At 35.3% G+C, this 13,277-nt stretch overlaps 1 protein-coding gene across 7 annotated transcripts in view; it reads right to left on the minus strand.

Annotated features, from left to right (window-relative positions):
* NRPD1A (nuclear RNA polymerase D1A) overlaps positions 1-13,277 on the minus strand; it is a 65,721-nt gene that overhangs the window by 4,542 nt on the left and 47,902 nt on the right. For 4 of the 7 annotated variants that reach the window (XM_088846031.1, XM_088846033.1, XM_088846032.1 and 1 more), the window contains 8 exons: positions 11,404-11,573; positions 7,108-7,195; positions 6,890-7,011; positions 6,328-6,473; positions 5,786-6,045; positions 5,377-5,550; positions 5,116-5,253; positions 3,042-3,265 (listed from right to left, as the gene is read on the minus strand). In XM_088846031.1, the coding sequence (XP_088702157.1) occupies positions 3,042-3,265; positions 5,116-5,253; positions 5,377-5,550; positions 5,786-6,045; positions 6,328-6,473; positions 6,890-7,011; positions 7,108-7,195; positions 11,404-11,573 (1,322 nt within the window). Of the gene's footprint in view, positions 1-3,041; positions 3,266-5,115; positions 5,254-5,376; positions 5,619-5,785; positions 6,046-6,327; positions 6,474-6,889; positions 7,012-7,107; positions 7,196-11,403; positions 11,574-13,277 lie in introns of all 7 variants that reach the window. The other 3 variants (XR_016040213.1, XR_016040214.1, XR_016040215.1) reach the window with 3 other exon arrangements.

A 13,277-nucleotide genomic window follows, 5' to 3' on the forward strand; every position in this document is an offset into this window, starting at 1 on the left:
CATGCTAGGCATCACATTTTTGGAGTCATGGGTTAAAAAGGTGGGTATTTTGGTCCAAACAAATTCACTATTTTACTGTGGGGGGTGGTTGCAAAGAAAAATAGTATTGTGGTTAATAGTGTGGTATCAAAAGTGTCGAGAGGAAGAATGGCTAGAAAGTACAAATTTGAAGGAGGGGGTAGGGGGGGTGGGGTTTATAATTTTCCCAAAAATAAATTAACATATATGCATGCATACATACATACATCCATGCATACACACACACATACATACTTACATACATATGTATGTGTGTTTGTTGTGTGTATGTTGATAGGGAAGTCCCCAAGCATTCCCATATACATACATTATCATCATCATCATTTATCATACAAGTTTATCCCGACTATGTGGGTTGGGCTACATAAATCCTGTTCCGTCATTCTGCTTTATCAAGAGCTCTATCATTTACCACTGAACTACGCCAAAAATAAACGGCTCCCATAGACATACATATGGCCAGGCAACTTCTCAGCCACTCCTCTGAACAACGCTCCAGGGAGCTCACTCTGTAGGGAGCTTTAGCCATCCTAGGCTCCTGTTTCTGCTCCCACTTCAGAACCCTATCCACTGCTTACAACGATGGTTAAAAAACAATATTAATGGGTAATGATGCTTGAATTCTCTTTAATTGGCCTAAAATGAAAATGTGTCCTCTTCTTCAAAACCCAAGTTTTGCCTAGTGATGCATTTTCTAGGTCCCAGAATGGATCCTGCAAAAGCGACAAAAAGGGGGGCTTTAACTTAACAACAATAGTGGAAAGAATTCCCTAGAAGATAATAAGCACATTTAAAGAGAATGGGGAACATATTGGCAAAGCATTCCTCCTCCAAAACAAGTGTCCTAGATGGAAGATCCTAGTTGAAAGGAGTGGCCATGTAGAACTCAAGATATTAAATTCAATTTCTTTTTTTTATTCAATATACCTGAATTCCACTTACATGAGTCACTATACACTATTGTAAATTAAATTTAAAACCCTAAATACAACCTAGAATCTTTATTTTTACTGCCAAAGCAAATAAAAACCATCCACGAGCAATAAATAATCATCCCCCATAGTTTTGAGTACAATATTTGTTCCTAGAAATTCATAGAACAATATGAAATAAGATCAAAAAATAATTAAATCTATTGGGAAGACTTACTATAAGGTACTTGGAGTTAACCTCACAGGTCTTGATCCACCCCACACCCGATTCTCTAACCGATGGTGTACTTTTGTCCCTTTGATCTAGCTGAAATTTCAGAGATAGGAAGCTTTCATAGGCAATCTCTCTTACTCTAAGGTTTTAGAAAGCATGGAAACCTAAGTAGGGTTTGTAGGAAACCTTAGGAACAAATTAGGGCTGGGCTGGAAGGCATAGATTCCTCCTTTGGCTGGGCATACCCCTTTTTCTTCTCCAAACAGCAAAACCCTAATTAGGGTTTCGATGTGCTGCCCTTGTCTTATCAAATTTTGGATGGCATAACCCTTTTTGGAAGGGCAGAGAGAGAAAAATGAACTTTTAATGTGTGTGAGAGAGAGAGACTTGGCGCATGAAGGAGAGAGAAATATGTGTATTGAGAGAGAGGGGCTCAATGGTGTTTAAATAGAAAAAATTTCTTCTCCTATTTGGATTAGAATTTCTTCCTTAGATATTGCGTGTCCAAAGACACAACTTGATTAACAGGAACTTGGGAAATCTGTGGGGTGAGACTGTGAGAGAGAAGAAATATGAGCCATCCATCCTACAAATCAGCCATCATGATTTTTGGAGAATTATTAGGAACCTTATCCCTTAATTTGACCTAAGTCCAATTTTTGTTTAAATTAAAGTTATAACCAATCCAATACTTCCTAATATCCTTCCAAAATCTGTAGGAAGTCAAAATAATTAGAGTTTGGTCAAACCAAACTCCTAATTTAAAACCATCTTTTAATATTTAAAAGATTCCCCTAAAATAACCTTATAAAATAAAGAGCGTGTGCCGCCCAAGAGAGATTAAGTGGTCCCAACAATGGCCCACGTCCCACTCATGGGTGGCACACATGTGGGTCTGGATCCTAGGCCCCACATGTGCCCTTCCAAACTTCAGAAATTATGAAAACACCCTTTTGAAGGATTTTAATGCAGAAAGAAATTTTTTAAATTCTGAAAAATCTGTGAAAATCATTAAATATTTGTAATACCAAAATAAGATATTTTAGAAGGGGACTGACACCAATAGGTAAAAATTAGCACTCCACTTGACCCAAGAACTATGATCCACTACAGTGTTTTTGTCCAACCCAATAAAGACCCATGAGTCAAGTCTCCATGCAGGGGCTCACGCTTGGCTCGTCAAAGGTGGACAATAATCAATAGAACCATGACCATGGAATGTGGATTTCACTCCCCCCTTTAAGAGCAAGTCCAACACTTGTCATTACAGTGCAAAGGGGGCTCTCTCTATGCACATGTATATGTGTTCCTCTGTAAGGCTGCTTCTCATTAATACAATTGTCATGTGTACATGCGGTATGGAAAGTTGTTAAGGCTTTGGCCTTTGCTCTCATAAGCCTACAACTACATATAAGAGATCACACAGTTCTCCTAACCTACAAACATTATCCCTAAGCATCTCTCTGACCTCAATAAGGGATAACCCACAATAAACCCTTCTTGGTAGTGCCACATGCCCAGGGGTAAGAGTTTTGGACATAACCAGAGTCATAAAACACCCAACCCATGGTCAGTCAACACACACACTCCCACTGAAGTGCATATTCCACTATAAATTATCATTTTTATACGTTCTCTAGGCCTTTAAAGGCCACAAAACCCAACACTAGTAACAATGGGCAGTACACCAACACTGTCAAGCAAAGGTGAAGGTGTGGACCTGTGATTCGAGATACACCAAAAGCAATCAAAAGGCACACCATCTTATTTGACCCTCCATGTGTTCTTAAATTTGCATATGATTGAGAAAACACAAAAAAAGAACATGAGATACTATAGGAGGTAAAGAAACTTACTTGCGCAAAATGGAACGTAGTGATTTACGCATTTCCATGATATCATACCAGGGCTTGAACATTTTGGTATTTGAATTTGTTTGGTCGCTTGGATCATTGGATCCTACTGATCCGATACCAGCATCTCGATATCCTAGTTCACCTATCTCCGCTCCAAGGATCACCTCATAAGGATCACATGACAAGGTTCCATCTCCCAACTCACATGGAGCAGCTTTCTGATCCTGAAAAAAACATATAAATACAACATTAACATGATATCTCAAACCTTTGAAGTTAAATGCCATATAATTAGAGCTGCAAGTATTGAAGAAAGTAGAGTGAAAATGTTACAATAACTGCTTGCAAAGATACAGCCATCAGACATATAAAGTATATAAAGCCTCATACTGTAGTTGCTACCTTCTAGTTACCCAAAATCACTAACAGAAAATAAATTGTTCATGAAGACTAGTGCCCATGTGCCAATAATCTTGATTAACTTTTTATGCAATTGACATACAGTCATAGTAGGTCATCGCATCACACGCTTCTCAAACTTGTGCTTTTATGTTGTGTTGCAAATAAAACACCCTAAACAATTGGAAGTTGCTACCACTGGCTTGCTGTGCATAGGATAGACAGAAAATCGCTCCTTAGAGGGCTGCTACCACTTGCTTTGCTTGTTGCTTCCCGCAACCACTTTGGTACTTTGACTAGATGGGTGCATGCTAGGAATCGAAAGGCACTGGCTCCCTCATAGTAGGTTATATGTTACTCTTCATGGGGCCAAAATCAGCAGCAAACTCAAATAGTAGTCCGACCCTAAAATGTGTCCCCCAAGCTGTAAAAGGCGAGAACTACTTTTCCACATATATTGGTTTGGAGTTTGAAAGCTCACGCAACATTGTGTATCGATTGTTAAATATTTTAATTTTTTAGCTCTATAGTTTGTGTGGTCTTAAGGTTTGTGTGTAAGGATTTTGGTGCTCTACTCATGTTGTACAAAACTGCATGTTGATTTGATATTGTTTATTCGTAAGCATTTCATTTGTTATCAATCACCTATAGTAAAAATATTACTGGATAGCATAGGGCTTCTAGTTGTATCAAGCATTTGGGTGCACATTTGCGCCTGAATTGGATATCAATTAGAAGAGCAATAGGTAAGTACATTCTTTCTTCTCAAATTTATAAGTCCTTGAATTATGAATAGCAACTCCTCCTAGGATCTGGGTTTCATATTTGATTGGTTTAAGGTGTCGATGCTTGGAAATTTATGTGGCACTTGTTACTCAATGAGAAGGAACTTCCCTCCTAGGAACTGGGTTTCGGATGAGAACTTCACTCCCATACTAATGACTAGAGCACCTTCTGTAATATAGGTTGGAGAAGGGAACCTAGCAATTTATGGAAAAGTGAAAATGAAAACCACGAAGTCATAAGCTTACAACAACATCAAGCAGACCAACAAAACTACTGGTAATCAAACCAAATGTTAAGGAAGCAAGCACACAACTCAATCAAGAGAGCTTCAACCAAAGTGTGTGATTCCAAGGACACACATATTACCCACCTTAAATGGTCAAGTATAGTTGACAACCACCAACAGAAGGCATCAAGGGAAACTTGCAACTTAATACAAGTTCACATGCTCCTGATATGCAAAAAAGCCAAAATTGAACAGGCCAAGTTTTACCCTTTGGCATGCCCAGAGAAAAGAGCCACGTAGTTCACATGTAGGAAACATTCTCTCATTGATTAGATCACTCAAGAAAAACAGATGTTTCAGAATGCCAAAATGTGAAGAAACTTGGAGAGCACCAGATGCACACTTTTCTTCTTTGTTTTTGAATTGATGACGATGATAATGAGAGCACCAGATTAAATGGTTTTAATGATGATGATTATGATGATGATAATAAGAGGATCAGATGCACACTGTTCTCATCTAAGAGGGAAGAATTGCAAGTGGTATATGAATATACACCAATTCAGAAGGAACCCCATAACAAATCAAAAGACAATGAGAAAATTTATTTCTAATATCACACTAACTAAATAAACATTGTAATATAAGAGAAAAGACACTCACATTATCATTAAATAGTATGTCAAAACTCCCATGTGTCCCAATGCAAGCTTTCTTTCCCCAGGCCAAAGCATCTAGAGGTCCATGAAGTCTATCTTCTGCACCAGTTTTTGCAGCTTGGAGGAAAGATTCACTTGGGCTCTGCAACAAATTCCACATGAAATAAAACAGAGAACCAAGAAACGAGTATTTAAGGAAAGAAACCCAAATATTGTAGAAAGAGAATTAAGAAAGTCCATTCAAATAATTTAGAGAGAGACTAACAGCAAAACAGGCTTGCATAAATGGTGTTGTAATTGACATTTGACTCCGATGCTTTTTTATGCCTTTCAAAGTTAAACCATGGAACTCTCCAGTTACTGATAGACAATTAGCGGCAATAAGTAGATGCTCTCTGTGCACCTTCTTCCCCATACCAGACAGAACAGAGTGCACATTCTACGAGGGAGAAAGAACATCAAAGTTATGACATGACCAGTCACTTGAAGAATCGCATTGAATAATACCTAAATTATTAAGAATACAAGACATCAGAATATAAATATATATTTTTTATGACTAGGTGTATTATATTTCATTACATGTGTTGTAATTTCAGTAAATATAAACGTACACATTTTTAACGACAACATCGCAGTATCACTACCAAGAACAAAAGAAACAACCACCTTACCTCAAAATAGTACTTCCATGCAGAATCAATCCCAAAAGCATTACAGATATTCTGCAAGCTATCAGGGTGACTACGTTGCCAGTCAATCAGCTTAGCTATAGCATCGCATCTTTTTTGCAGAATACTCCAGAGTCTCCCTGGCTTACATTTCTCTGACATGGCAACCTTCAAAAAGAGTTCACCAGAATGACCTCTTTTCAAACTCGATGTCCTAGGGTGATCTTTCCAGAAAATCATCACTTTTTTTATCTCCTCGAACCCTGTAGATTATAAGCACATAAACCAAATAGGAATTTCACTTAGTGTATACTAATAATAGATTCACAAAGATTCTACATCAGTGAAAGCCGACAATACCCAAACAAGTGAAAAGATAGGAATATGCAACATGCAAATAGAGTACACTTCAGGGACATAAAGTTACTTTCACATGAGCAATAAATCGTGAGACTCCCACAACAGACACAAAGGAATACAAATGAGATGCCAAAACTAATTGTCTACAATAAGCAAAACCAATCGCTACTACTAAAATGAATAACCTTTAATAACAGTCCGTAGAAGGAGCGGAATAATCAAGTCTCGCATTATATTCAGTGGGTTTGGAAAATCTGCAAGAACTTCCATTGCCACCCCAATAGAAATTGTTCCAGGGTTATCATCCCCATCAAAGGAGAAAACACCATACCTGAGAAAATGAAATCATAGTTAGTCATGTGTAATAAACAACCATCACATTCTATCAAAAATTCCAAGAATACAGCCAAACTTGCACGTTAAAAGTGAAACCAAATACAATAAACATAAGTAACATCAATCACTTCCCAATAATCATTTGCACTTTCCAATAATCATTTGGAATTAGAAAAAGAGAGAAATAACAATGAAATAAAATAGTAGAGACAAAGACAAATCAAGTAGATCCACCCGCTTGCATATGGAGAAACACATGCAAAGAAATGACTGTTCATTTGCAAAATAACATGGAAAGCAATACACAACATCAAATATATCATACAATTATAAAAAAGAAATGAAAGCTTAGTGTGTGCATAGATGCACATGAACCCATGATTTCCGCACTAATCTTATGAGAGGACCTACCCATGAAATATGTGCAACTTGGGAAGGACAAAATGTCTAACCCCTCTAGTGCAGGAGTCATAATTACGAACAAGAGCATCTACAAGTAGCCCTATCGACAATCCTCTAGCCCTCATTTTTTCCTAAAAAAAAGTAAAGCAAAAAACCAAAATAAAAGGTTAAACTAGTGAGAGCATCTAAAAAAAAAAAAAAAAGTGATATTATCTATAGCATTTTACCTTGCAGACATGAATCTGACAAACCCAAGGACTGATATTTGATCCCATGTTGTAATTATCCTCAGAGTTTGAAGCCAGGCATTTGTATCTGGACAGCACAAAAATAAAAAGGAGAATTATCTTTCTATTTTTCTATCAGAGTAATGTAAGCCATGTACAAGAAACACTCTGAACTATAAGCAGAATACATGGGTTCTGAAACAACATGAACAGAAAATAGCAACTGTCCTGTAAATCTGGTCCATGTTATGACCTTCCAGATTTGGTCATGCAACTCCAATAGCTGTGATATAGTCATGCAAGCATTCCAAGTTCTTTCCCTCTCAGACACAGCTGAACTACTTGATTTCTTTCTACAGAGCACATGCACTGTTCTTTTGATGTTTCTTATTTAGAAAAAAGTTATAGAAAAATATTTAAATTGTCAGCTAGAATCTTTAACCCATAAATCCACTTATTTAGTTCACATTTTTCCTTCTAGTTAAAATTATTATTCGTATTAGATGATGGTCAACTACATGCATCCCTATATCAGAGTTTTATATATAGCACAGGACCTTAAACTAGTCAGCATTTTGCAATGGAGTATTCATTTTATAAAATAGGATGATGAGGATAAGGACTTTCTATGGGATTTCCATCTTCGTATTTAGCTCCTGTCAAAGGAGGGATGGGGATTTCTGAATAATGAAAACCTAAGAATTCCATCTTTATACTTCAATCACAGGGGTCCCTGTTATATGGAGATATCACGTGTTTTGTGAAAGCCCGTTAGCACAAAGACTTCTATTATTTCATACTAAGTCCTTTGTGATCCTAATCATATGCTTTGCTCCTATCAGAGGTTTTATATATATGCTCTGCTCCTATTAAAGGTCACAACTCTTCAAACTGCAAAGGTTAATTTTAGAATGAGTTGTGTGCGTTTACTAACTATGTGGTTTCTTTTTTAAAAGAGTACTTTTATTGGTATCTTGCTCATCAAGTAAAGGTATTAGGTCACAACTCTTCAAAATACAAAGGTTAATTTTAGAATGAGTTGTGTGGGTTTACTAACTATGTGGTGTCTTTTTTAAAAGAGTTACTTTTATTGGTATCTTGCTCATCAAGTAAAGGTATTTGTGAAGATATCACTAAAAGACAAAAGCTACTTTTGTCATCTTCATAAGGTAAAATTGAAATTTTTACTAACGGACAAGGGTATTCTACAAATAAAGTTCCAAGTCATTAATGTCCAATACACTATTGTACTTTTGCAAAAATTGTAAATTTACCCATACTTAATGATTAAATACCTATTAAAATAATAGATTATATACAAAGAGACCATTTATCTTTTGTACAAGGAGGTCACAATCATTCTTATCCCTTAAATTTCAAAATGGGTAGTTATAAGAGTGTTATTGAATAGACACAAAGCTCCAAAAAAAAAAGTCTTGGACTTTGTAACTGACCCCAAGCCATCCAATTTGATATTTAATGAGTGCAAATGATTGTGACGTACATGTACAAAAGATAAATGGTCTCTTTGTAGACGATCCCTTAAAATAATTTTTAAGTAATTTTGATAAATACAACCATCACAACCTATTTTAATACTAATCTTTGTATTTTGAAAGGTTGTTAACTCTAGACAAACCATATATATATATATATATATATATATATATATATGAAAATACTAGGATTAGCCCACTAACTCATATGAACATATGCGTTCATATGAGCCCAATGACCCAGATTGAATCTGATCCGATCTGACAGTCACGACTTCATTTTGTATTTTAATTTTAATTTTTTTTCTACAAATCCAAATAACTTAAAATTTTAGGCGTCCATTCTTCTCATCAAGGCGCACCTAATAAAAATATTTTAAAAGTTATTAGCAACAGCTAAATTGACCAAAATACCCCTGAAACGTTTCGGGGGTATTTTGATCAATTTATTTTTTGCTAACTATTTTTAAAATATTTTTATTAGGTGCGCCTTGATGAGAAGAATGGACGCTTAAAATTTCAAGTTATTTGGATTCGTAGAAAAAAAATTTAAAATTCAAACACGAAATGAGGTTGTGATCGTCAGTTCAGCCCAGATTCAATCTGGGCCGTTGGGCTCATATGAGCTAGTGGGCTAATCTCAACATTTTTCATATATATATATATATATATATATATATATATATATATATATATATATATATATATATATATATATATATATATATATATATAGGAAGATACTACAAAACGCCTATAGGCGAAAATGAATAGTGATTTCACCTACCCTCATCACCGTCTAAAGTTCATCGCACGGTCACAATTGTCTGGTAGTGTTTCATTTTTTTCTACAAATGGGAATGATCTGAAATTTGGAGCGTGTTATCATAAAAAATAGGTGAATCTACGAGGAATATCAAAAAATATTTTACATGAAATAAATTGATCAAAATACCCCCAAAAAGTTTCAGGGGTATTTTGGTCAATTTTTTTCACGAATTATTTGTTTTATTAGGTGCGCCTCACTAAGATGTACACACGCTCTAAATATCAGATCATTCCGATTTGTAGAAAACAATGAAACACTACCGGACAATCATGACCATACGATGAACTTTGGACGGTGATGAGGGTAAGCGAAATCACTGCTCATTCCTATAGGCGTTGGGAAGACTTTTCCATATATATATATATGAGGAATGATATCATGTCACCATGTCATTGTAATATAATAAAACCACACTTCTAGGAAACCATGTTTGTGGTATTTGTATGGCCCTAAATTTTGCATACGCACTCTTTTCATCCTAATAATCCATCCCAAGAAGCTTAAACTTTAATTTACACCTTAAATATAACCAAAATGAGTCCCCTCCAACAATGAATCTAGACCATCCATTTGGTGAATTTCAATATCTAGGCCTTTGTGAATTCAAAATCGATTCTCTTCTCTTTTAACATCGCTAATTTAATGATGATAAAGCTACCTAAATATGTTGGAAAGGATAGAGATCCTTCAATGGCTCAGATCTAAACATCTCACTAAAATGGGCAGCTCATATTAATTAGGCTAAAAAAAATACTTTCTAGTTTGTGTTTTCAAATTTTGCTTTTTTGTTGTTCTTCATTAGAATTTAGAAGGAAAATAGTGTATGTTAAAAATTGTGTCAAACAACTGGCTCTGACATGGTTTTTAAATATTATTTCATTATATTACTATAGAGCCATATATATATATATATATATATATATATATATATATATATATATATATATAGAGAGAGAGAGAGAGAGAGAGAGAGAGAAAGAGAGACTTAGATGGGCTGGCCATGTGAGGTACAAACCTAGTACAACACCTGTTAAGAAGTGGGAGTTAGTTCAAGTGGAAGGCTCAAAGAGCGTAAGGGGTAGGCACAAAAGGACATTGTTTGAAGTAGTGAGAAATGAGACTTATAGCCTCACTGAAGGTATGGCCCTTAATAGAGTTGAATGGCATACCAGAATTAGTGTAACCGACTCTAGTTAGTTGGGAAAAAGGCTTTGACGATGATGATAATGATGATGATGATATATATATATATATATATATATATATATATATATATATATATATATATATATATATATATATATATATATATATATATATATATATATATATATATAAGAGTGAAACAATCTTCAAAGTCCATGTTAGGGCCATTGTTTGACCTATATTTTCCATTTCTTTGACCTAAATTTTAAAATATATATTCTTTCCATTCTAATGAACAATCACCAAAAGAAAAAATTGAAAAAGTGTTTTTTAAGCCAAATTAACATAGGCCGTCCAATTTGGTGAGATGCTTAAATATAGGGCTTAGAAAGATCATTTTTCTTTGCAAATTTTTTAGATAAATTTATTATAATTAGATTAACAAAGTTAAAAAAAAAAAGGTTTTGAATTCATAAAGGCCTAGATTTTGAAATTCATCAAATGAACAATCTTAGATTCATTGTTGGAGGGGACTCATTTTGACCCTATATGAGGTACAAATTGAGATTGATTATTTCTTTTTTTGAGATTGATTATTGAGATGAAGAGAGTGTATGTGCAAAATTTTGAGTAATAAAAATACCACAAACATGGTTTTCTAGATGTGTGATTCCATTATATTATAATGGCATGGTGACATGATATCATTTCCCATATATATATATATATATATATATATATATATATATATATATATATATATATATAACTAGCCATATCCATCATCATTGTTCAACAAATACATGGACAAGTAAGACAACTTACAAAATCATGAAGTCCACTGCAATTTCAGACAGGGTCACACGTTCAAGGTGGTTCTTTACTTCAAGCGCTCCATAGATGGAACCATGAGTCCATCTATTAAGAGTCTTTGAAAGATACAACGATGCAGTCTGTTCTGATGCTTTTCGACTACCAACAGATTCCACTGCTGCCTGTTCAATTGAAATTACAAAACAATGCAACAAGCAAGAACATATGTGAACACAAAATCTTCGTGCTTTGTTGGAAAATGTCAAGAAATCCCAAACATCTAAGAGTTCCATGCTCTCTCTCTCTCTCTCTCTCTCTCTCTCTCTCTCTCAATTCATATCCACCATACCCAGCTTTTACAGTTCCATTACGGAACAATGCTGCAGTGCAACATAACAGAAAAATTCAGAACAGTATCCGAGGGGCTTGGGAGACGGCAAGCTACTTTCAATGGGCTTTCAAAGCACACAATTATTTGCCCATTCCTTAGGATGGTAAGCGACTAGCAAGGAGGCAGATTTGCAAAAGAAATTAACAAATAAAACCTAGTAAGTTTGGGAAGAATAGTAAAACTCACATAAGTAATTAGTCATAAACATGAAATTATTGGAAATGAATACAGTAAAAACCATGACATTGTTAACCCCAAAAAATCAAAGCCCGCAATGTTTTCAAGCTCGCCGACTCAACCAAGACTTGCACAAGTCCAGTAGGATTGGGCATATCCAATTATTACTTGTGTAAAACTCAGAAAAGAGGAAAAATAATAAACTTTCTGAAAGAATCGGGTGAGTCTTTAGGAGACTCAGCAGTTCCATTGTAAAGACTCAGACAAGAGTCTCTAAGAAGCACCCTGCCCCTCTGCACCATTTTTTTTTAGTAAAACATGTTGTCCTGAACCCGAAAGATAAAGTTCCTATTTTAGGCATTGTCTTTCTTGTTATGGGTGGATTTTTTTTCTTCCTGAAACTGTTAACTTGGGGTGCAGGTGGATCTTTTGGTCTACTTTCACCTATTTCCTGTTACAGTGGTTTAGGAAGCCTTAAGCAATAAAAAACTTCTATAGATTTTGAGATTTTTGGGTTAGGATTTCATTCTAGAAAGAAAAAGAATTTTTGGGTTAGGATTTCATTCCGGAAAACAAGATTGTATTCCCAAATTTCGCGAGTCCTGAATCTGATCATCTCAAAAGTTTAGGATGAGAATTTGAGGAGTATTTTAGGCTTATGTGCAATTAAAGAAAGAAGTTTCAAGATCAAGCACCTTTTGTGATCCCAAGTATCTTTTTTTTTAAACTGTTAATGTTTTATTAATGTAAATATAGAGATACAAGGACCAGCCCCCCTAAAGCAAGGCAAAGAGCAAAAATAACTAAAAAAAGTAACCTCGAAGGGAACCCAGGGAAAACTCTGAAAGAACTAAGACTCTTAAGGAAGGGCCAGCAATTCCAGTAATATGCACTACTGTTCTGCCGCTGAAGGGGCATAATCAGCATCTTCTTTGGCTAAGGTGTCCACTTGAGAGTTACTCTCGCACAACATGTGACTCCATGAGATCGATATCCCTAAACAAAGATGGGCAATTTCTTCAAAGATCAGGGCCAAGGCCCAGGGATAGGTGGCAGCAGCAGAGGCCCATCGGATAACATTGAGGTCCATCTTACTGCAAAAACACGCAGACTTTCGAGAAGGGCGAGGGCCTCTCAGATATCAGGTATGTATTTTTTTATTTTTTTGGTTTGGAATACTTCTTTCGACAAGATACCTTTGGATTTTGAGAGATATAAGGCTGACTTTGTAGATCATCTATTCTTTGTGCATATTCAGCCATTTTTGCGAAAAAAATTAAATATAAACTGAAAAGTATCACAACATTAGATATTTATG

This window comes from Amborella trichopoda, chromosome 9 (assembly GCF_054954075.1).
Source record: "Amborella trichopoda isolate Santa Cruz 75 chromosome 9, AtrichopodaSantaCruz75HAP2 v2.0, whole genome shotgun sequence".
NCBI classification, from domain to species: Eukaryota; Viridiplantae; Streptophyta; class Magnoliopsida; order Amborellales; family Amborellaceae; genus Amborella; species Amborella trichopoda.